This window comes from Rhincodon typus, chromosome 28 (assembly GCF_021869965.1).
Source record: "Rhincodon typus isolate 14 chromosome 28, sRhiTyp1.1, whole genome shotgun sequence".
Classification (NCBI taxonomy): Eukaryota; Metazoa; Chordata; class Chondrichthyes; order Orectolobiformes; family Rhincodontidae; genus Rhincodon; species Rhincodon typus.
Window position 1 is genome coordinate 16250600 of NC_063359.1, and position 21597 is coordinate 16272196.

Genomic DNA, 21597 nt, shown 5'->3' on the forward strand with positions numbered 1-21597 from the left:
CCAGCTGTTGCCATGTAGCATTTTGAAGTAATAGCATTTAAATAATCAGGAAAATTCATTAAAAATAAATCATTCTTAATTTGTAGAAGCAACCACTGAGACTTCCAATACTTACTCGCAGATAAAATGACCCTTGGGAATGTCCTGCAATGATCGAACGCCCCATCCCATTTTCTTTGTACGATAGGTTTGTAGTCGGACCCTGAAATAAAAAAGGAACAAACAGAATAAAGAATGGAGAAATATTCGTAAACTGTGTGCAATTTTAAGCAAAAGTTGGCAGAAAAATGTGAAAAGTTTCCATGTTTCAGATTAACCAGCTATTCAACACAATGCTATTTGTGAACTCCTGCTGTGTGCAAAATAGCTACTGCAGTTGCACATACAACAGGTCATGCATTTCAAAGCAATCTGTTTTTTGTGAAGGTAATAAGACCCTAATACAATTAAGTCTTTTTGCAGTAAGCAAAACTCATTAATTTTATTTATTATATTTCAAAGGAAAGCTTTTTTTTTAAGATGCTATACAAAGTGTGTAGTTTGAAAGCTGATATTTTTGTACTCGAATGTTTCATTACAATCCATGTTGAAACCAATTTCAACACGTAAAATTACTGTTAGGAATTAAACATTATAAAATGAGAAATCATAACTATGAAAAGCAATTAATTTACGTGTGAGAATATTATCAGAATCATGTACTATAGATTGATGTTAAAATTGCTGCTTTGATTGCAACTTCATGGGATATGGAAATCTACCAATCTTGGCAAAGCACAGCCAAATGTGAACACACTTGAAGGAAAAGCAAGTACTTTCTTCCCTGCCAGTCACAAAATACGAAAATAATATTGTTTTGCTTACGCTGAAAAGAATATGGCTTTCTGCTGTGCACTTCAGATTGTATAACAGTAGTCACACCATACAACTCAGTTCAATTTTATTATGATCAAAGTCATTGCAATTCTCTAAAAATGAAAGTCACTGGTTATGCTGCTTTGTACTGTTTAAACACAGGATGTTGCATTTGTACAACTTGAACAGTTAAAGCATTGTTCAAACATAAAGTTGTCCTTACAGTTTCATATAATAATCCATTTGGCTCTCATGCACACAAGCACTTTGCTGAAGAATGACTGTCTCCCAAAGATATGCCACACATTTATGAATAATATAAATGGCTTTCCATTATACACTGTAAATACACAAACATGAAAGTAGGGATGCCTTTCTATCACCGCACAGGGCTTTGGTTAAACCAATCCTAGAAAAATGTTTGTTTTGGTCACCTTACATAAGAAAAGACATACTTGCATTGGAAGTAGTTCAGAGAAGGTTCACTGTGCTGATTCCTGGGATGAAGGGGTTGTCTGATGGGGAAAGACTGGGCACACTGGCCCTATACTCATCGGAGTTCATAAGAATGAAAGGTGATCTTGCTGAAAAGCAAACTCTGAAAGAGACTGTCAGGATAGAAGCTGAGAGGATCTTTCCTCTCGTGAGGAAATCTACACAGGCACACCTTAAAAACATCAGGTCCCCACGTACGAGGGCAACGAGGAGCAATGTCTTCATCTTTGAAATTGTCTTTCACAGAAAGCAGTGGGGGCTAAGTCATTGAATATATTCAAGGCTGAGTTAGACAGATCTTGGATCAACAAGAAAGCTGGAGGCTTTGGGCAAAGAGGAAGAAAGTGGAGTTAAGGCCACAATGAGAACAGGGGACAAGGCTTGATGATCGATTACTCTAGTTCTAGTCATATGGTTTTGTAATCAGTGGATTACAGTAAGCCACAATAAATACAATAAGCTCTGCCTGACCTGATTCCATTTTGCACCACACGATTTTTACATGTCCTCCAACATCCACAGGCATGATTACACTCAAAGATAAGTGGTGGTTCCAGCATGTTGAATTCTGGAAGAAGTCGTCCATCCTGAAAATACAAAGCACACTGCAATGATATTTTCAACTTTGATGAGTAACTGACAAAAGCATTAACATGTCAAACCACAGTGTATTGCTTTCAAAAGTTAACCTCTTCAACATAAGCTTGGGTTTGAGTAATTCTACAACTTAACAAAATTAAACAAATGCAAGCTCTGATTATAGTACGGAAATGGAATAACCAAGTTCTACAGTTTGAAAACAATTTGAGGTGTGGAGTAAACAATTACAGTTTCCATAAGGAGACTTAGGGGAAAAGATTTTTCTGAACTGAAACTATTTTGCTTACCTGGTCATACCAGCAACGTATACTTAGTTGGCCACACATGCAGTTACTAGAGGAGCAGTCATCCTCACAAAAACAGTACTGCACAGAGATTAAAGAGACAAAATTACTTTTGGAGATTCCACCAGTGATAAGTCTTAAACAAAAATTAAATCTGTAAATAATTTTAATATGAATTGCGTTGAGGGTGATACAGAATTAAAATAATCTGTCACTAAGGCAATTAAAAGCTTTTTTGTGTTAGTTGAAACAAATTTTGCAAATGGCATTTTATCATACATTGAAATGAGGTACCATGCATCTGCGAAAAGACAACTGGACTATTTATTTAAAAATATACATCTTTGTTCTCCCTCCCTTAAATTTGGCAAATTCACTAGTCACATTAAACTAGGAAGCAACATTTAAATGTCATAACAAACAAATAACCATATGCTACATTAGTCCGACCTGACACAAATTTAGCCAAGCATACTAATCATGATTCAAATGCAGCATCAATACTTTAAAAGCACCCTTTTTGACGGCTGAAGTTTTTCTCGTCACAAATAATCATCACTCTGGTAGAGAAACCTAAAGTGATTTAAATTTGATCAGCCCATTTTCTCTAAGCCTCAGCTAATTTTGCTAATTAGTTAGTTTGCTAATTTCTGGATGGAATTCCTTGGTCCTTTCTGAAAGGATAAACAGGAAACATGAACACAATCTAAGCAGAAAAATCAGAGAAGCAAATCAATTTATCTGGACAAATTTGAATTTCTGAAATCCCAAATCCTTCTCTGAAATTGAATCTCCCACTCAGCACTGGTCACAGGTTTCCTTTTAGAAAAACAGGAAAAATCAATTTCATTAGCAGACAGAATTAACCATAATTTTGAAAAAAAAAACACATGCCTGAAGACAGAACTGAGAATTGACGTTCCCCCAGTACACAATCACATGTGCAATCTACAACTAATCTCCCTATTAATATCCACGGTTTTAATTTTTTAAGCAATATTAGCCTTGAATATTTACCAGTTAGGTAGAATATGTGAAATCGTCATCCTAGAACAGTTCCCAGGTAAGCTATTTAAAAGCACTATTTCTGAAATAACAGTCACTATTTGAAATTGTTCTCAAGGCATTTGTCACAAGACACCTTCATTAATATCCATCTGTGATAGAAGCATCAATAGTCCTTCCTCGGAAAGAGCTTACAGTTTTTTCATTTTTAATTACCGTTAAGATCTCAATTTGGAGGCATTGCTTTGTATGCTTGAAACAGTTCTAATAGCTGAATGAAATGAATTTATACATTCATTTTTGCTTCTTCAAAAAAATATTTGCACCTTTCTAAAATGATGTGTTACGAACGTAATAATGAGTAACGAACTTAAAGTTATCACATGTGAAATGTGAAGTATATAATGAGAAACAAAAAAAAATTAAAACACTGAATCGTGTATGTGTTACAGTAAAGCTATAGTTTCTGTCAAAGGACTAAACTGATATCAAAAATCCCTACAGTGTGGAAGTAGGCCATTCAGCCATCAAGTCCACCCCAACCCTTCAAACAGCATCCCACCCAAACCCACCCAGCCCCTACCCTAACTCACCCACCCCCCACCGTGTATTTCCCATGGCTAATCCACCTAGCCTGCACATCCCTGGATGCTCTGGGTAACGTAACATGGCCAATCCAGCTAACCTGCATATCTTTGGACTGTGGGAGGAAACTGGAGCACTTGAAGGAAACCCATGCAGATAAGGGATAATGTCCAACCTCCACAGTCAGCCAAAGGTGGTTTCAAACCCAGCTTTCTGGTGCTGTGAGGCATCAATGCTAAGCACTGAGTCACCGTGCTAATATAGTAGCTTATAGACTCAAAATTCAACGTTTGCAGAGCAGATTTCCTCAGCTCAGTTTTTTGAAAATTACTGTTAACCTGACAGGTTTGCTTTCTCTCAAGTTTTTTTAAATTTAATTACTGCACTCATGATTTAACAGAAAGGCTTGCACTGTTTTTCCTATGAATGACAATAATGCTCAGATTGACACTCTGCTCCTTTTTTTTTTATATAACGGCTCTGCATTTCTGACAAGAGATTCCAATCAGCACACCTTCAGAAATGTGGCATGTACTTTAATCCAACAAATCTCCTGTAGTGTGCAATAATGATTTTGTTTTGGGGGGGTGGGGGGTGGATGATGGCTACAGCCACACTCTCTTTTCTACAACAGTAGTTGCTGCTGAAACTCAGGTCTGGCAGCATGTGTGGGTAAAAAGTTGAGTTAATGTTTTAAGTCCAGTGAATCTTCAACAGAACCTGAAGTACAGTCACCAGACTCAAGATGTTAACTCTGTTTTCTACCCATTGCTGAAGCCACACGTGCCGAGTTTCACCAGCAATTTCTGTTTATGTTTCAGATCTCCAGCATCCTCGGTTCTTCCTTTTATTATAGTGGTTGCCACATTCTGTAATTTATTGCAACTACTTTGACAGCTTGAATAGTAAAGCTGTAAAGTAAGTGTGAAGGTACCAGATTGTAAGGCAGGAAAAGTGGGGGAAGGTGGTTTAGTTCTGGTAGGGTGGGGGTCAGGTCCTGTGGCGGGAAGAAAGGTCACATCACAATTCCAGGGGCAGAAGGTTTCCGGGAAGATGTAGTTGAAGATGCGTGCAGTAAGCTGGGAGTCAGCTTAATAGTTAGCCAGAACTTGAGACAATTACCTAATTGTCTTTTAATTATCTAACTTTTTGTGAGTAACAATTTAGCTAACTGCAGCAGAACCTCTGAGCTGACCAATATAAAAATGGATAATTTCATGGGAGTTCCAGGCATCGAGGAATTGCCCATTGGAATCTTAAATTTCCCAGGAAAATCCTTTGGAGGCTGCTGCATTGGGGATTCTGTACGATCCCAATGCACAACTCCCATCCATACCGCAAAAATAACTTTGGCGATTGGAAAATCCAGACCCTTGTATATATTCGCAATATTTACTCCAGATTCATCACTGATGTTTAGCACCTACAAATCGAAAGAATGTGACACTGTGGAATAGTACATAAATCTGCAGCTCAACCTGTTGTTCTAAGAACCCTGAAAAGCTGTTAAGCAGCTCAGTGGACACAGTAGTGGGATAAACCCCAAAACAAAAACCTATTATTCCCTACTTTAGTGGCAGGAGAGATGCTTCAAACTGACCTTCATGCTTTACTCTCCTGTCATTTCATTCTTCCCTTTTCCTCTCCTCTGGCAGGTGATTTAGAAAACAGAATCCGTCCAGTTTTCTAATGCCCCTCCAATAAATCTATGGAGGCACAAGAAAACATAGGACTTAGGAGCAGAAGTAGACCATTCAGCCCTTTGAGCCCACACTGCTAATAAATAAGATCATGGTTGCTCTGGTTATAGTTTCAATTTAAACTGCCCAGCAGCCTTCCATAAGCCTTTACTGCAGGTTGAAAAAAATCAAGTTTCTACTGCTGTCTGGGGAAGAGAAATTCCAACTTACAACCTCTTAAATTAAAAAAAAACTGTCTTAAAGTGGAGACATCTTATCCTTAAACTTGTCATCTAGTTCTAATCTCCTCCACGAGAGGAAATATCCAGTTGGTATCCACCCAATGAAATCCCCTCAGTATCATATGTTTCAATATAATCACCTCTCATGTTCCTAAACTCTAATGGGTATAGATCTAAACAGTTCTATTTTTCTTCACAATATAAAAACTTCATTCCAGGGATTAGTCTTTATCAAAAAAGGAGACCAAAACTGTACACAATACTCCAGACACAGTCCCATCAAGGCTCTGTACAGCTGCTGTACAACTTACCTACTTATATATTTCAGCTCTGAGGAAAGGTCAATGGACTCAAAATGTTAACTCCAATTTCTCTTCTTAGATGCTGCCAGACCTGTTGTGCATTTCCAGCAATTTCTGTTTTCGTATGTATTTCACTGCCTTTACAATAAATGTCAACATTCCAATTACCTTCCTTATGTTATAATCCAAATTGAGGTGGCACGGCGGCTCAGTGGTTAGCACTGCTGCCTCACAGCGCCAGGGACCCGGGTTCGATTCCAGCCTCGGGCGACTGTCTGTGTGGAGTTTGCACATTCTCCCCATGTCTGCTTGGGTTTCCTCCCACAGTCCAAGGATGTGCAGGGTAGGTGGATTGGCTAAGCTAAATTGCCCATAGTGCCCAGGGGTGTTTAGGTTAGTGGGGTTAGACATGGGAAATGCAGGGATAGGGGAATGGGTCTGGGTGGGATGCTCTTCGGAAAGAAAGTGTGAACTTGTTGGGCCGAATGGCCTGTTCCACACTGTAGGGATTCTATGATTCTATTACTGGACAAGTCAGAACCCAGACTGAAATCTGGCTTGATAGATCATATTTTGTTTTGTTTTAGTTCTAAAGAGATGGTCTCTCACTGAAACATACGCATGCCATGTTGCAGATTTTGTTTCAACAATAAAAGAAAAATGTATTCAGCAGAAGGTAAAATAGAATAATTGTGTCCAAGTCAAACAAAAACACGTGGTAACATACAGCAACCATTAATCACAAAAACACACTTTTACAGATCCAAATGCCTGTACAGTAATCAAAAGCACCCCATATAAAGTACCTATATTAGAAAATCCTCTCTCTAACACCTCAATGGGTTTAATTTAACTATGACCTCAACTCCCAGGCTGGAAAATTTGATAGCTTCTTTGTGGAGTTAGCATGCACCTGAGCTCAAACAGGTTTTATTCAAAGACAAATACAGCCAGTCTGGGGCTATCAAGAACATATTCAAGCAATGGACATTTTCCCTCATCCAAAAAGAAAACAAGTCCAGAAATTGCTAACAGAAACCACAAGGCAAAACAGGTTTATCTTGCAAAATGCCCTAGTACATGCAGGAAAAAAGCTGCATCGCAAGTAATGTTGCACAAACTTCACATTACATTCACGAGCCAAATTTTAAAATCACAGCTCCAATAGTTCAAGTCTCAATACTCATTCAAATATTATCTCTTACACTAATCCTTCCTACTTGCACAAAAATGTTTCTGAATAATGCTTCATGTTACGGCTATGTAGTTATAGCCCAGTACCTTCTAAGGAAAAAACCTGTTTCAAGGCTTTTTTATAAAACAAATTAATCTGGCTAAACGAAGGATGTTGTTAAACTTGAAAGGGTTCAGAAAAGATCTACAAGAATGTGACCAGGGTTGGAGGGTTTCAGCTATAGGGAGAGGCTGGAGAGGTTGAAGGGGCTGGGGCTATTTTTGCTGGAGCATCGGAGCTGAGGGGTAACCTTATAGAGGTTTATAAAATCATGAGGGGCATGGATAGGGTGAATAGACAAGATCTCTTCTACGAGGCGGGGGAGTCAAAAATTAGAGGGCACAGGTTTAAGGTGAGGTGAAAAGAATTATAAGAGACCTTAAGAGGCAACTCTTTCACCCAGAGAATTGTGTGTGTATGGAATGAACTGCCAGAGGAAGTGGTGGAGGCCGGTACAATTACAACATTTAAAAGGCATCTGGATGCGTATATGAATAAGGAGGTTTTGGAGGGATATGGGCCAAATTGGACAAAATTTATTTAGGATATCTAGTCGACATGGGCGAGTTGGACCAAAGGGTCTGTTTCCATGCTGTTCATCTCTATGACTACAACTGGACAAAACAAGCTAAAGTCACCTGACTATATATCGGCAAGATCTAAATGGATTACAAAGAGACATAAGAACATAAGAACATAAGAAGGAGTAGGAGGATGAGTAGGCCAGCTGGCCCCTCGAGCCTGCCCCGCCATTTAATAAGATCATGGCTGACCTTTAAGACTCAGCTCCACTTACCCGCCCACTCACCATAACCCTTAATTCCTTTACTGTTCAAAGATTTATCTAGCCTTGCCTTAAAAACCATTCAGTGAGGTAGCTTCAACCACTTCACTGGGCAGGGAATTCCACAGATTCACAACCCTTTGGGTGAAGAAGTTCCTCCTGACCTCAGTCCTACATCTGCTTCCCTTTATTTTGAGGCGATGCCCTCTAGTCCTAGTTTCACCTGCTAGCGGAAACAACATCCCTGCCTCCACTTTCTCTATTCCCTTCATAATCTTATATGTTTCTATAAGATCTCCCCTCATTCTTCTGAACTCCAATGAGTATAAGCCCAGTCTACTCAGTCTCTCCTCATAATCCAACCCTCTCAACTCTGGAATCAACCGAGTGAATCTCCTCCGCACCCCCTCCAGTGCTAGTATATCCCTTCTCAAGTAAGGAGACCAAAACTGCACAGAGTACTCCAGGCGTGGCCTCATCAGGACCCTATACAGCTGCAGCATAGCCTCCCTGTTTTTAAACTCCATCCCTCGAGCAATGACAGACAAAATTCCATTTGCCTTTTTAATCACCTGCTACACCTGCAATCCCACCTTCTGTAATTCATGCACAAGGACACCCAAGTCCCTTTTGCACAGCAGCGTGCTGCAATTTTTTTACCATTTAAAACATAGCCCATTTTGCTGTTATTCCTGCCAAAATAGATGACCTCACACTTATCAACATTGTACTCCATCTGCCAGACCTTTGCCCACTCACTTAGACTATCTATATCCCTCTGCAGACTTTCAGCGTCTTCTGCACACTTTGCTCTACCACTCACCTTAGTGTCATCTGCAAATTTTGACACACCACACTTAGTCCCCAACTCCAAATCATCTATGTAAGTTGCAAACAATTGAGGTCCCAACACTGATCCCTGAGGCACACCACTAGCCACTGACCACCAACCAGAAAAACACCCATTTACCCCTACTCTTTGCTTTCTATTGGTCAACGAATCCTCTATCCATGCCAATACATTACCTGTAATACCGTGCAACTTTATCTTATGTAGCAGCCTTTGGTGTGGCACCTGGTCAAATGCCTTCTGGAAATCCAGATACACCACATCCACAGGTTCCCCAGTGTCCACCATGCAAGTATTGTCCTCAAAGAATTCCACCAAATTAGTTAAACATGACCTAGCCTTCATGAAGCCATGCTGGGTGCTCCCAATGGGACAATTTATATCCAGATGTCTTGCTATTTCTTCCTTAATGATAGATTCAAGCATTTTCCCCACTACCGAAGTTAAGCTAACTGGCCTATAGTTACCTGTTTTTTGTCTACTTCCTTTTTTAAACAGTGGTGTCACATTGGCTGTTTTCCAATCTGCAGGAACCACCCCAGAGTCCAGTGAATTTTGGTAAATAATTACTAGTGCATTTGCTATTTCCCCCATCACCTCTTTTAGTACCCTGGGGTGCATTTCATCAGGGCCAAGAGACTTGTCTACCTTTAGCCCCATTAGCTTGCCCAGCACTGCCTCCTTAGTGATAATGATAGTTTCTAGGTCCTCACCTGCTATAACCTTCTTGCCATTAGTTTTCGGCATGTTATTTGTGTCTTCCACTGTGAAGACCGACACGAAATAACTGTTTAATGTCTCGGCTATTTCCTCATTCCCAGTTATTAAATTAGCCTTCTCATCCTCTAAGGACCAATGTTTACCTTCGCCACTCTTTTACGATTTACATATTTATAGAAACTTTTGCTGCCTGTTTTTATATTCTGAGCTAGTTTACTCTCATAATCTATCTTACTTTTCTTTATAACTTTTTTTGTGGCTTTCTGTTGGCCTTTAAAGATTTCCCAGTCTACTAGTTTCCCACTACTCTTTGCTTTTTTGTACGTGTTTTTTTTCAATCTGATACTTTCCTTTATTTCCTTAGACATCCATGGCTGGCTCTCTCTTTTCCTACAGTTCTTCCTTATCACTGGAACATACTTCTGCTGAGCACTGTGAAAAACTGTTTTGAAAGTCCTCCACTGTTCCTCAATTGACCCACCATAAAGTTTTTGCTCCCATTCTACCTTAGCTAACTCCTTCCTCATTCCTTCATAGTCTCCTTTGTTTAAGCACAGGACATAGGTACTGGATTTAACCTTCTCACGCTCCATCTGTATTTTAAATTCGACCATACTGTGATCGCTCCTTCCGAGAGGATCCCTAACTGTGAGATCATTAATTATTCCTGTCTCATTACACAGGACTAGATCTAGAATAGCTTGCTCCCTCGTAGGTTCCATTACATATTGTTCAAGGAAATTATTGTGGATGCATTCTATGAACCCCTCCTCAAGACATGCCCAGATATGTAACAGCTCTTCTCCAGGAGAAAAGAGAAATACAGGAACAGGAGTGGGTCATTCAGCTCGTCAAGTCTGCTCTGCTATTTAACATGATCATGCTAATTAAACACTTCAATGACTTTTACCCACACTATTGCTATAATAGTTTACACCATTAGCAACCAGAAATCTATCAATCTGTACTTTAAATATACTGAAAGACTGAGCTTCCAAAGCCTCTGGAGTAAGAATTCCAAAGACTCACAAACATTCAAGAAAAATTTATTTTCCTTATCTTGGTCCTAAATGACATCACTCTTATTCTTAAGTTGTGCCCCACCCCTTCCCCTACGACCTAGTTCTAGGCTCTTCAACCAGGGGAAACATCTCACCTTCATCTACTCTGTATATTCCTTTCAGACTTCTGACAGTTTCAATGAGATCAATTCTCATTCTTTGAAACTCTAAAGACTATCGTCCCAGATTGCCCAATCTCTCTTCATAGGACAGTTTTGCCATTCTGGGAACAAGCCTGATGAACATTTGTTGCATTCTCTCTTTGGCATTAATAACTTTCTTAGGGCAAAGACACCAAAACTGCACAGTAATGAAAACAACAGATGCTAGAGAACACAGTGAGTCAGACAGCATCCATGGAGGGAGAGAGCAAGATGACAGAAGATGATTCTTCAGAGCAATGTATTACAGGTGCAGATCACCCAACCTTCAATACAACTGAAGCAAGATTGCATTACTCCTGTATTCAACTCCTCTTTTGCGATAAAGGCTAACATACCATTAGACTTCCTAACTGCTTGCTGCACCTGCATGTTTGCCTTTGGTGACTGATTGACAAGAATGCCTAGGTCCTTTTGCATATTTCGACTTTCCAACTGTTTAGCATTTAAGAACTATTCTGCACATCTGTTCCTCCTACCAAAATGGATAATCTCATTTTCTCACATTGTATTGTTCATGTTTTTGTCCACTCACTAAGTCTGTCTAAATCCTCCCAAATAATGAAGTTCTTTGACAACTTATTGCAAAAACATAAATTCGGGATTGATCAACGAACCTAAGAAACATAATTGGGAAAGGAGCTCTCTCGAGAATGTCAGTGCCTTCTTTAGAATGTGATTTAGTTTGTGATTAGGTCTGCCAGTGACAGCAGCCATCCTTGCCAGCCAAGAACGGTGGAAAAGGCAAACTGGATAGACAAAGAGAGACTCCATCTTGAAGTAACCAGAAGAAACAACGCTGCAGGCAGAAAAAGAGCTAGGAACAGAAACACAACCTGAAACAACTAGTGGTCTGCTATAAAGTAACTAGCTGCAAAACCAGTAGCCAGGAATTTTCTCTCGGTCCTGCAGAACCTCATTGCATAAGAAAACATTAAGCATTTCACGGAATGCAATCCTGCTAGATCTGACTTCACGTATTAACTTCTTCACTTCAGCTAAAAAGAACTCAAGCAATGGACCCTAGTTGTAAATAAGAGGGGCATAGTGAACACTTGAGATTGTAGTGGTAAGCTTCCTTACATAGAAAATAGAAGCAGGAGTAGACCATTCAACCCTTCAAGCCTGCTCTGTCTTTCAATATAATCGTTACTGATCATCCATTTCAGTACCTGTTCCCACTTTCTCCCAATACCCTTCGATCCCTTTAACCCTAAGAACGAATCTAACTCCTCCTTGAGGACACTCAGGGTTTAGGCCTCAGACGCTTTCTGTGGCAGAGAATTCTATAGTCTCAACACTCGCTGGGTGAAGAAATTTCTCATCATTCCTTCTGAACTGCTAAAGTCCATTTGTTGTAGGTAGACCCATAATGCTGTTAGGGAGAAATTTCCTGCATTTTGACCAAACAACACTAAAGAAGTGGCAATATACTTCTAATTCAGGATGGTGTGCAGCTTGGAGGTGAACTTGCAGGTGACAGTCTCCCTATGTATCTGCTGCCCTTGGCCTGCTAGATGGTTGCGGTCACGGGTTTCGAAGGTGCTGTCTAAAGAGCAGAATTTCTATAGTGCATCTTGTAAATGGCATACACTGCTGTTACTGAACATCGGTCATGGAGTGAGTGAATGTTAGTGGATGGAGTGTCAATCAAGTAAGCTGCTTTGACCTGGATGGTTTCAAGCCTTTTGAATAGTGTTGGAACTGCACTTATCCCAACAGGTGGGGAGCATTCTATCACTCTCCTGAATTGCAACTTGTAGATGGCAGACAGGTTTTGGAGAGTCAGGAAGTGAGTACTTGCTGCAAGATTCCTAGCCTCTGACCTGCTTTCATAGCCACAATACTTAGATAGCTAGTTCAGCTCAGTTTCTGGTCAATGCTAACCCCCAAGACATTGATAGCAATTGCTATAAACTGACCTTTAATCTGTTTAAAAGAAAAGCTTGACTTCTGATCTACTTCAGTTTGAACATACCTGGTGATCTTGACAGTGCAATAATGTTTATTTGGGACATGAAATTGGCAAGTATGTCAATGATCTGTGATTCAAATGCAATGAAGATTCTTTTTAATTGTGTGTAGAATAAAAAGTGCTATACGATCGCATGACGTTAGCTTAGGAGTGTACAATAACTAATTTGCATAAATTATAGACAGTACATTCAATGTCAACCAGTGCATCTGGAAACTCGAAGATCCATTCTAGTTTTTACGTTTTTGGACTGTTTGGAATATTACATCATTTCTTTGAAGTAATGACAATTCAATAACCATGCGATAACTTTTATTAACAATATGAAACTGCTATACCGCAAATGCTAATCATAAATTAATAACTAATACTTCAAACAATAGCCAATAGCCTTTGACAAATGCATGGTAATAACAACCTTAGTCAAGCAGCAAAAATGATGGAAACCCAAAAAGGCAGATCCATATCCTATTAACATATACATATAAGGCAAACAGAGATTAGGTGACAGATCCATTATCTCACTTCTGTTATGTGAAATATTATTTCAAGATTTAGTTAATCCTTTTGTGTACTGAAGTAGAATTTTAACACCAAAGCATCTTCCTTGTTTTAGGCAAGAATGTTGCCAATATATTAAAAATATATCCCAGTCCTGTATTCCCCAGTTCTATTCTGTAATAAATGAAAAGATAACATTGCTTCTATATTTAATCATTTTCCAGTGTAGGACAATCTTTATTTATGGGATAAGTGTACGGAAATTCACAACTTTGTGGAGGCCGACTGTTGAAAATAATTAAGTATAATCAAGTACAATTAGAAAACTTCAAATCAAGAACCTATTAACAGAAATCTAAGAATGACTTACAATATCTCTCATGCCATCAATATTTTTACAATAGGAAATAGTCAAGACAACTTCTGTTTGTTACACAGCACCTTCAAAAGTTTTGAGGTAGTACAGCTGACATTGACCTCTTGTATGAAGTATTAAGAAAAGACACATGGGCTCTGACTGCCTATTTTTCATTTTTGGATATTTAAGTTAAAGGCCAAGGTCAAGACTATTGGACACCAATGGTTACGGATTAAAGGTTAACAACCAGGCTTTGTTTAAAATCAGCACTAATGTCTGCATTCTTTATTGCCTCTAGCATTCAACATCCACTTGCCATCCAACCAATCAGGTCTCTCCTGTCATATATGGCGGTTTGCCCCTCAAATGCATATTCTTGCAAAATGTCCTAATGAGTGCAAGATGAAAATCTTCAAAATGTGTTAATGCATTGTCTTTTTCTGAATATAATTCTTCTAATGCAAGAACGGTAAGACTGAAGTATATTAATTTTAGTACTTTTTTTCTGTAAAAAAAAGTGTCTGTAGGGCTTGATGACAGTAGAAATATTGCCCCCAGCTTACAACTGATTTATAACTTTTCATTTTCCCAACATAGATAAAGGTGGCTTTATCATTTTGCTTTTTAAAATGTGTGCATTATATATAAATTTGGAACATGGATAACATTGGCAGTATCTATCACCTATACCCAACTATTATAATAGCAATGAGTCAACTGCAGTATTGGAATGGTATCAGTGAGGGTCATTGGGACATGTGGGTCAGTCTAGGAAGAGACAGCAGGTATGCTTCCGAGAAGATCCTCAACAAATCACTGACTTTTCTTTTTAAAATGACAATCAATACTTTGGTTACGTTCTTAGCTGTTAACTCGGATTTCTATTGAATTCAGTAATATAACCTGCCTTTGAGGGGTTGAACTAATAACATACCTGCAGATGTGTGATGTTTCTATCAATGTTCATTGGAGACGTTACACAGTTTTGGGAAACATATTTATAGTCATTTGGACAAGGTTCTTCATCAACACCATTGACACATGGAATTGGTACACGTTCATAACCTCGACCAATATCTCTGTTGTGTGAATTTTGAAAAAAAGAACATTTTCTTGTTGAAGGCACATCAATGAGCAAAACAATCTCTAAGTAGTATACAATTGGAAAGATAATAATGAAGACAAAATACATATACAAACAAACTTGCTTTCAATTTCCCACTTTTGCGAAGTACTAATTGAACTGGTCTTAGAAAATATTCATGAAGTTGTCTGACTGCATTAACAATTTAGTTACATACAGAAGTAGAAGAGGTATCATACAAATCATCATGGAATTTTATTTCTAAATTGATGAAACTTGTTCAAACCAATTGCTGCCTGTGTAACTTAACCATAAGGTAACTTTTCATTTTTATCACACATTATGTATCACCTGTGCAAGAGAGAACATCTACTACATTCCTGCCTGACTTTTTCTCTCTGCACTGTTTAGGTGATGTTCAATATCACACTGCTAAGAGGCAGGATGGTAGTGGTGAATTTCTGGCCCTACCACAAATACAGATCAAACAACAGTTTGGGGATAAGACTGATAACATTTTTTACTATATATGGTTCAGTTACTCATAGGGTTCATTATTCAACAATGTACTAAAACTTTAGTTTCTGTGGAGTTATAGGCCTTCATCAAGAAAACTAAAACAGCAACTAACAAATCAAAAATTTTAAATCATCAGTGAAAAAGCATCTATTACTGTTTGCATGTGAACATATATTCCCTCAGTGTCACTTGGTTATCCCAATGACTGCAATTTAAATTTGTTTCATTTAGTTACAAGAGCCACTGATTCTGCTCCAAGTCTATTAGTGTCAGTTACTGTCAGTGTTAATACAGTGTAAGAAGAACATTATTTTTTAAAAATGAGTAAAGTACTTATCCCCTTGCTCAGAATCATCTTAAAAGTACATCACATACTTTGAAGCGCAGAGACTATTGCTACGTAGATAAATAGAACCAGTCATAACGATGCTTCAAACAAAACATTTTATAAAAATCAAAAATTTAAACCTCAAGATTCAGTAGTGGATAAATAACACAGAAAAATAATTTAGCATGTATGCTGCCATTAACTATTTAAGCATTATTTATAAATACGCTCACAGATCAACAGTTAAATAGCAGCAGAAAACATGCATGAAATCCAACACCCCAAAAAAGTCTCATCTCATCTAAGCATGTCCTTCCACAACAAATTAGAACCGACAAATAACTAACATTATCTGTAACAATTAAACAACACATGACCTGTAAGACATTACGACAGAAAATGAAGTATCTAAAATATCTAATGAAAACAAAGTTTGTTACTCTTTGAAAAAAGAAAACTATTTAACTACTTGGTGTAGTTTTCATATCAATCTTTCACATTAAATGCATTTTCATGAACTCTGATTAATCAAATGCTAATAAAAGAATTAACATCAACATTCACTCAGTATTGTAGCTAACTCTGCTCCAAGACCATTTCCAATGTGTGAATATGGTGAATGATAACAGTAAAACAAAAACTAGCTCTTGAATTCAGAAAATGTAAAATACAAATACATTCAAACTAAAATCTTTTGCTCTGAAAAGTGAAGCTGAAAAAGTCAGAATGTGCAATACTGTACCTGCTAACTAGTTTTTCAACCTGGGTAATTTTATTAGCTGATGCTTGTTTAAGTTTTTTGTTCATCTGCAGTGCAACCCATACTTGTGAGTTCAGACTTGAACATTCGAGTGGTGTTTCTCCTTCCTTATTCTTAATATTAACATCAGCGCCACGTGAAAGAAAAAGCCTAAATGTGGACAGATAACCAGTTTTATTGTCAGAATATTAATAGGGATGTTAAATGGCAATTATTTGAAGTACATTTTCACTTGAATGGGCAATCTTTTTTAACTTGTGTCGAACTACAATAATTCATACTTCATCCTATGCTGTATTTCGTAACATCATTCTCAATTGCAATTAAGATCTGCACATCTGTGTTTCACTGGAGTGCAAAAGGTGGATCTGTTTCATCAGTTTAGGCAAACTGATACAGAAAATGTTGCACAACATGCTATATACATACTGATTTTGAAACGTGCTTTTTCCACACTGCTCAATAATGATAATAAAGTGGTTGTTACGAACCAGACCAAACCCCCTCAAAATATATTAAGTTAGCCTGGACCCTAACTTTTTCTTACTTTAGAAGTAAATGTAAGGCACTGTATTCCAGATGCAATTCGATCAGTCAAATTATTCCAATTTAAACAAAAAAGCACCTTTTTAAACTACAGTTAAAAAACAGACAAAATAAAAATAAAAGAATTGGCTTACCTGTAACTCTATCTTCATTACAGTGAAACTACCTGAGCAATTTTTTTAACTTCTCTTTCCCCTCATGGATTTCCTTTTTACTCTGGGTAAACTATCTTCAATGAGCTCTCCTTTTCACAAACCACCTAAGGGTTTCTCTTTTCCCCAATTTTTATACCCCCTCAGAGTGAAAGTGATGTCAGAAGTCAAATTTTGATTTATGAACCAACTCATAATCATCTACTATTTCCATTGCTAATCTTGCAGTTTTAACTCTCTACTCTTCCACCTGAGTTCTCACTACTTCAGGAAGTGTTTTTCTGAACTCCTCTAAAATAATCATCTAAGAGCATCATATGTTTAATCACTTTCAATGCCCTTACCCAACTATCAAAATTACTGTGTTTAATCCTTTCAAACTGTATGTTCTTTTGACCAGGACATCTCCTTAAACGCCTAAAATGTTGTCTGTAAAGTTTCCAGTACTAGCTGATATGCACTTAAGACAGCTTTTCACCTCATCACACTCTCAAGACACCTCCTTTTATAGTGATGCAAATACCTCACTAGCTCTACCTACCAACTTTGCTTGGATCAACAATACCCACATGGTCACTGGCCATTTCATTTGTTTACCAACTTTCTCAAACGAAATATAAAAAAAAAATTCTACATCCTTCTCATCGAACTTAGGCAACTCCTGGACATTTTAAAACGGTACCCACCAGGCCTTTGGCTACGATGGATTGCTCTCCATCACTGTCCTTATCACTACTCCTACCTTTCACGTCTACGTCTGCCATTTTAAGTCAACTTTGAGTTTTCAGTTCTAACCTCCAAAATTCAAAAACTCTTTTTCCCTTTCTTCTGCTAGAGTCATCCTTTCTTTTTCTTTTTCCTGTGCTTTTAGTCATAATTCAAACAGATTCACTTTCTCTTTGTTCTGCCATGTCTATTCTTTCTTTCCTTCTCTATTTGTTCTGCCAAGTCTATTCTTGCTTTTTCTTTTGCCATTGCCTCCAATTCAAGCTGCTTCATTTGCAATTGAATTTTAGAAAACCCCAATGATTTTGAATGCATTCCTGGCAATTGTAAATACAATTATTTCCCTTTTCTTCACAGACACAGGCAACTCCAACTTGCTTGCCAATTCCAAAAGCTCTGACTTGCTCACTTTCTATAAAATACCCAAAGTGACTTCTTCCACCCCCATCAACTGAAAGAGCCATTATTACACAAGGTACACCCTGTTTAAAACAATTGAATGCAACACCTAAAATAAAAAAAAACCAACAATCATAACTCAGTGCTTTTGAGTCCAATAATCCTAAAGCCTGTCAGGAATTAGAGATTTTGATCCCAACAAGAGTCCCCAGTTTGTTATGGACGAGACCAAATCCCCTTAAAATATATTAAGATGATAGCCTAGGCCCTAACTTTTTCTTATTTTAAAAGTAAGAGTAAGGCATTGCATTCCAGATGCAATTCAATTGGTCAAACTACTCAACTTCAAGCAAAAACACTTTATTTTTACACTAGTTAAAATATAGACAAAATAAAAATAAAAGAATTGGCTTAACTGTAACTATCGAAATATATATATTATTTTGTTTACATTAACTACTACTAATTAACAGTTCCAATATAGTAACATCCCATAAACACATCCTTGGCAAAGGCAAATTCAGTAAAATAAATTGTTTCACATGCAATTCTAACAGCAGGAAGAGAACTCCAGTTTTTAGCTGTAACAGAGAGAGAAATAAGAGCTTCCACATCCAGTTTCAAGAACCCAGCAACTGCTGAAAGCTGAAACTGAAAAACCTGGTTCTGTGGGAGCTCGACCCCATCCATTCAGGCCATTCATTATTAATAACATGCTATTAATAAACACATTGAACTCGACCCCATATACATTCCACTACTGAGGAAACCCGGAAGTGAGGCAATCCATCGTAACGGACCCCATAATTTAAAAACCAGGCGGGAAAACACACCAACGCTTCATCAGAGGCTGCACTGAAGATGTTACCAAGCATGGTAACAAAACGTCTGCGGAACAACAAACCAGCTCAGCGAGCCAACCAACCTCGACATCCTGATAATTAGAATTTGAAGGGAACTGTAATACTCAACTGCTGGGATACAAGATATCAATAAAAGGAACACAGTTTCAGATTAGAAACTTAAAACTTGAAGGGCATGCTAAGGACTTTAAAACTGTATATTCCTTACATCTTCCTAACATACTGAACAATATGTCTTTAGTTTTCAACTTTGTATATGTATGTTTGACATCACATTTCCATTATTTATCATGATTGCCAAGAAAACTTTTGATTTGGCTCCTTGGTATACATGTTTTTTAATAAGAATCTAGTTATCCAGAGGTATAGCCTGATGCTAAAAGCACCATCAATCGTTACTTTAGCCAACTGAAGAGGATTAAAACAGGAAAGTCGAAGGACTCCTCCTCATTATTACTTAATTGATCTCGTATTTCCAAAAGAAGGAAAGGGGAACAATGTAAAGAAACTTAGTAGTTGTTATAGCAAATCCTAAACAAAGTAAAAAGCAAACAAATATTTTTTAGAAAATGTTAAATGTAGGTTAAGCTGTGCAGTCAGCTGACTAGTTGGGTGTCCAAAGGTCAATCTGAATTCAACGACAAAAATGACTAATGATGCATGACAGGATATTGTCAATCTCTTACAGTTTACCTACAGAAAATTTTTTTTAAAATCACAGGAATATTGGCCTGATCACTTATGTTGAGCTTATCATTTCAACTTCAAAAATTGCACCTTATATCATTATCTGAGAAGACGTCGGAGATAGAGGGTAACATCCCTGCTTCCGAGCCCAAAATTGTGGCTCAAATTCCTGATGGCCTAGAGGAAGGATTGTTCATGGCCAGGTAGGGTGAGTACCAACCTGCAATACTTCCAATATATGCCAATGGCAAGCATTAGGAGTGCAAGACATATTCCTGGTTAGCCATGTGATGGTGAGAACACTAAAGCCTCTACATCACTAGTCACAGCTCCAGACTATAACATGCATGTAAAAGGGCATGCTGCCAGAGCAACATGGACTCCCTGAGTGAATTATAACACATCGTCACATCATTATCTATGACAGTTCAGGGTTTTAAGAAGTACTTACACTACACATTCATAATGATTTTCTCTTGATGCGATATGCAAAGGAGAGTCACCATGCATATTTACTGCAGTTAGATCAGACTTTGCGTTTAAAAATATCTCAGCAATATCCACACACCCTGAGAAAGCCGCCCAATGCAAACAGATATTCTCTTCCTGTGCAATGAAAGTAGGGAAAGAGAACAATTGTTAACCTAGAACAATACAATGACAGAAAAATGAGGACACAAATGAAGCCATTCAGCCAGTGTCCACACCAACTATGAAACTGAAGTTATGCTTCAACGTCAGAGAATCGTTTAAAATAACAGTGTAGATTTGATTATTTTGCAATTTTTGATGAGAAACACAAGGTTTTCTTCCAAAAGCCAATCTACAATTTGCAATTAAATGTTGGATTTTTATCAAGATCTCAAAGCAATGATTACAATAACAGGCTAAGTAAAAGACCACCAAGATATCAGTTTCATTGCTGAAAGTAAAGTTAAATCAAATCATCTTCAAAAGAATAAGAATAAGAATGTGAGACTTAGGTTTACCAATAGAAAAGACAAACAAAGTTCATGTTTTTAGGGTAAACTGCTAGAGTATTTGCGATGACCCACGGGCTGCAAAAAGCCTGTATTTTCTTTTGAGCAATACCCCTTTAAGGAAACAATGTAACGAAAAGTTCTTTGATAGATGGTTAATTAGGTCTGGGTATATATAAAGCTAACTGCAGTGAGAAGGCCTAGCCTTCTTTTCCATTTGGCTGCTCAGAACACTGGGAATGCGCAAGAAGATAAAATAAGCAAGGTCCTGTCCAGGTAGGATCATAGAATTTGAGAGTTCAGAAGGAGACCATTCAAACTATCATGTCTGTACCAGAGTGGAGTTTTTCAGTTTGGCATTCTTTGAACATATCCTGGTGCTTAAGCAGGTCCATGAGATTAGATAAGGGAGACTGTGTCACTATGTGTGCTCTGTAGTTAGAAAGAGCTGAACACTGAAAAAGTGAGGAATTGTGAATTGGACAATACTGAATGCTGCTGAACTGGTGGTGCCAGTGCCCATCAGACCATTTAAATGAGTCAAAGGAGGGACTTTCTGAGGAATCTGTGCCACTATCCTGGCTCAAGAAAGTATTCATGGACAAGTGCTTTGTTGGTGGTAACTATGTCTGGGGACTTGGTATAAAAGGCCACTTTTTGTGAATGCAGCTCAAGCCAGAACAGAAGAAAGAAATCCTACAAAATGGAGGCTGGTTTGGAAAGTCTGTATAATGGCACATGATCCTATATTTGTGCAGAAAGTAATACGAATGCCTATAATTTCAATAAGTGTACCTTTGTTACATCAACTATTTAAAGTGAAAGTTACCTCATTTGAAATACCCTTAACCCGTTAAGTAAT

General features: G+C 37.9%; 1 protein-coding gene across 4 annotated transcripts in view; it reads right to left on the minus strand.

Moving 5' to 3' along the window:
- Nucleotides 1-21597, minus strand: part of ehmt1b (euchromatic histone-lysine N-methyltransferase 1b) — a 170372-nt gene that overhangs the window by 12065 nt on the left and 136710 nt on the right. For all 4 annotated transcript variants that reach the window (XM_020526558.2, XM_048613799.1, XM_048613801.1 and 1 more), the window contains 6 exons: nt 20207-20361; nt 16365-16532; nt 14626-14770; nt 2238-2315; nt 1822-1937; nt 116-202 (listed from right to left, as the gene is read on the minus strand). In XM_020526558.2, coding sequence (XP_020382147.1) covers nt 116-202; nt 1822-1937; nt 2238-2315; nt 14626-14770; nt 16365-16532; nt 20207-20361 — 749 coding nt within the window. The remainder of the gene's footprint in view (nt 1-115; nt 203-1821; nt 1938-2237; nt 2316-14625; nt 14771-16364; nt 16533-20206; nt 20362-21597) is intronic.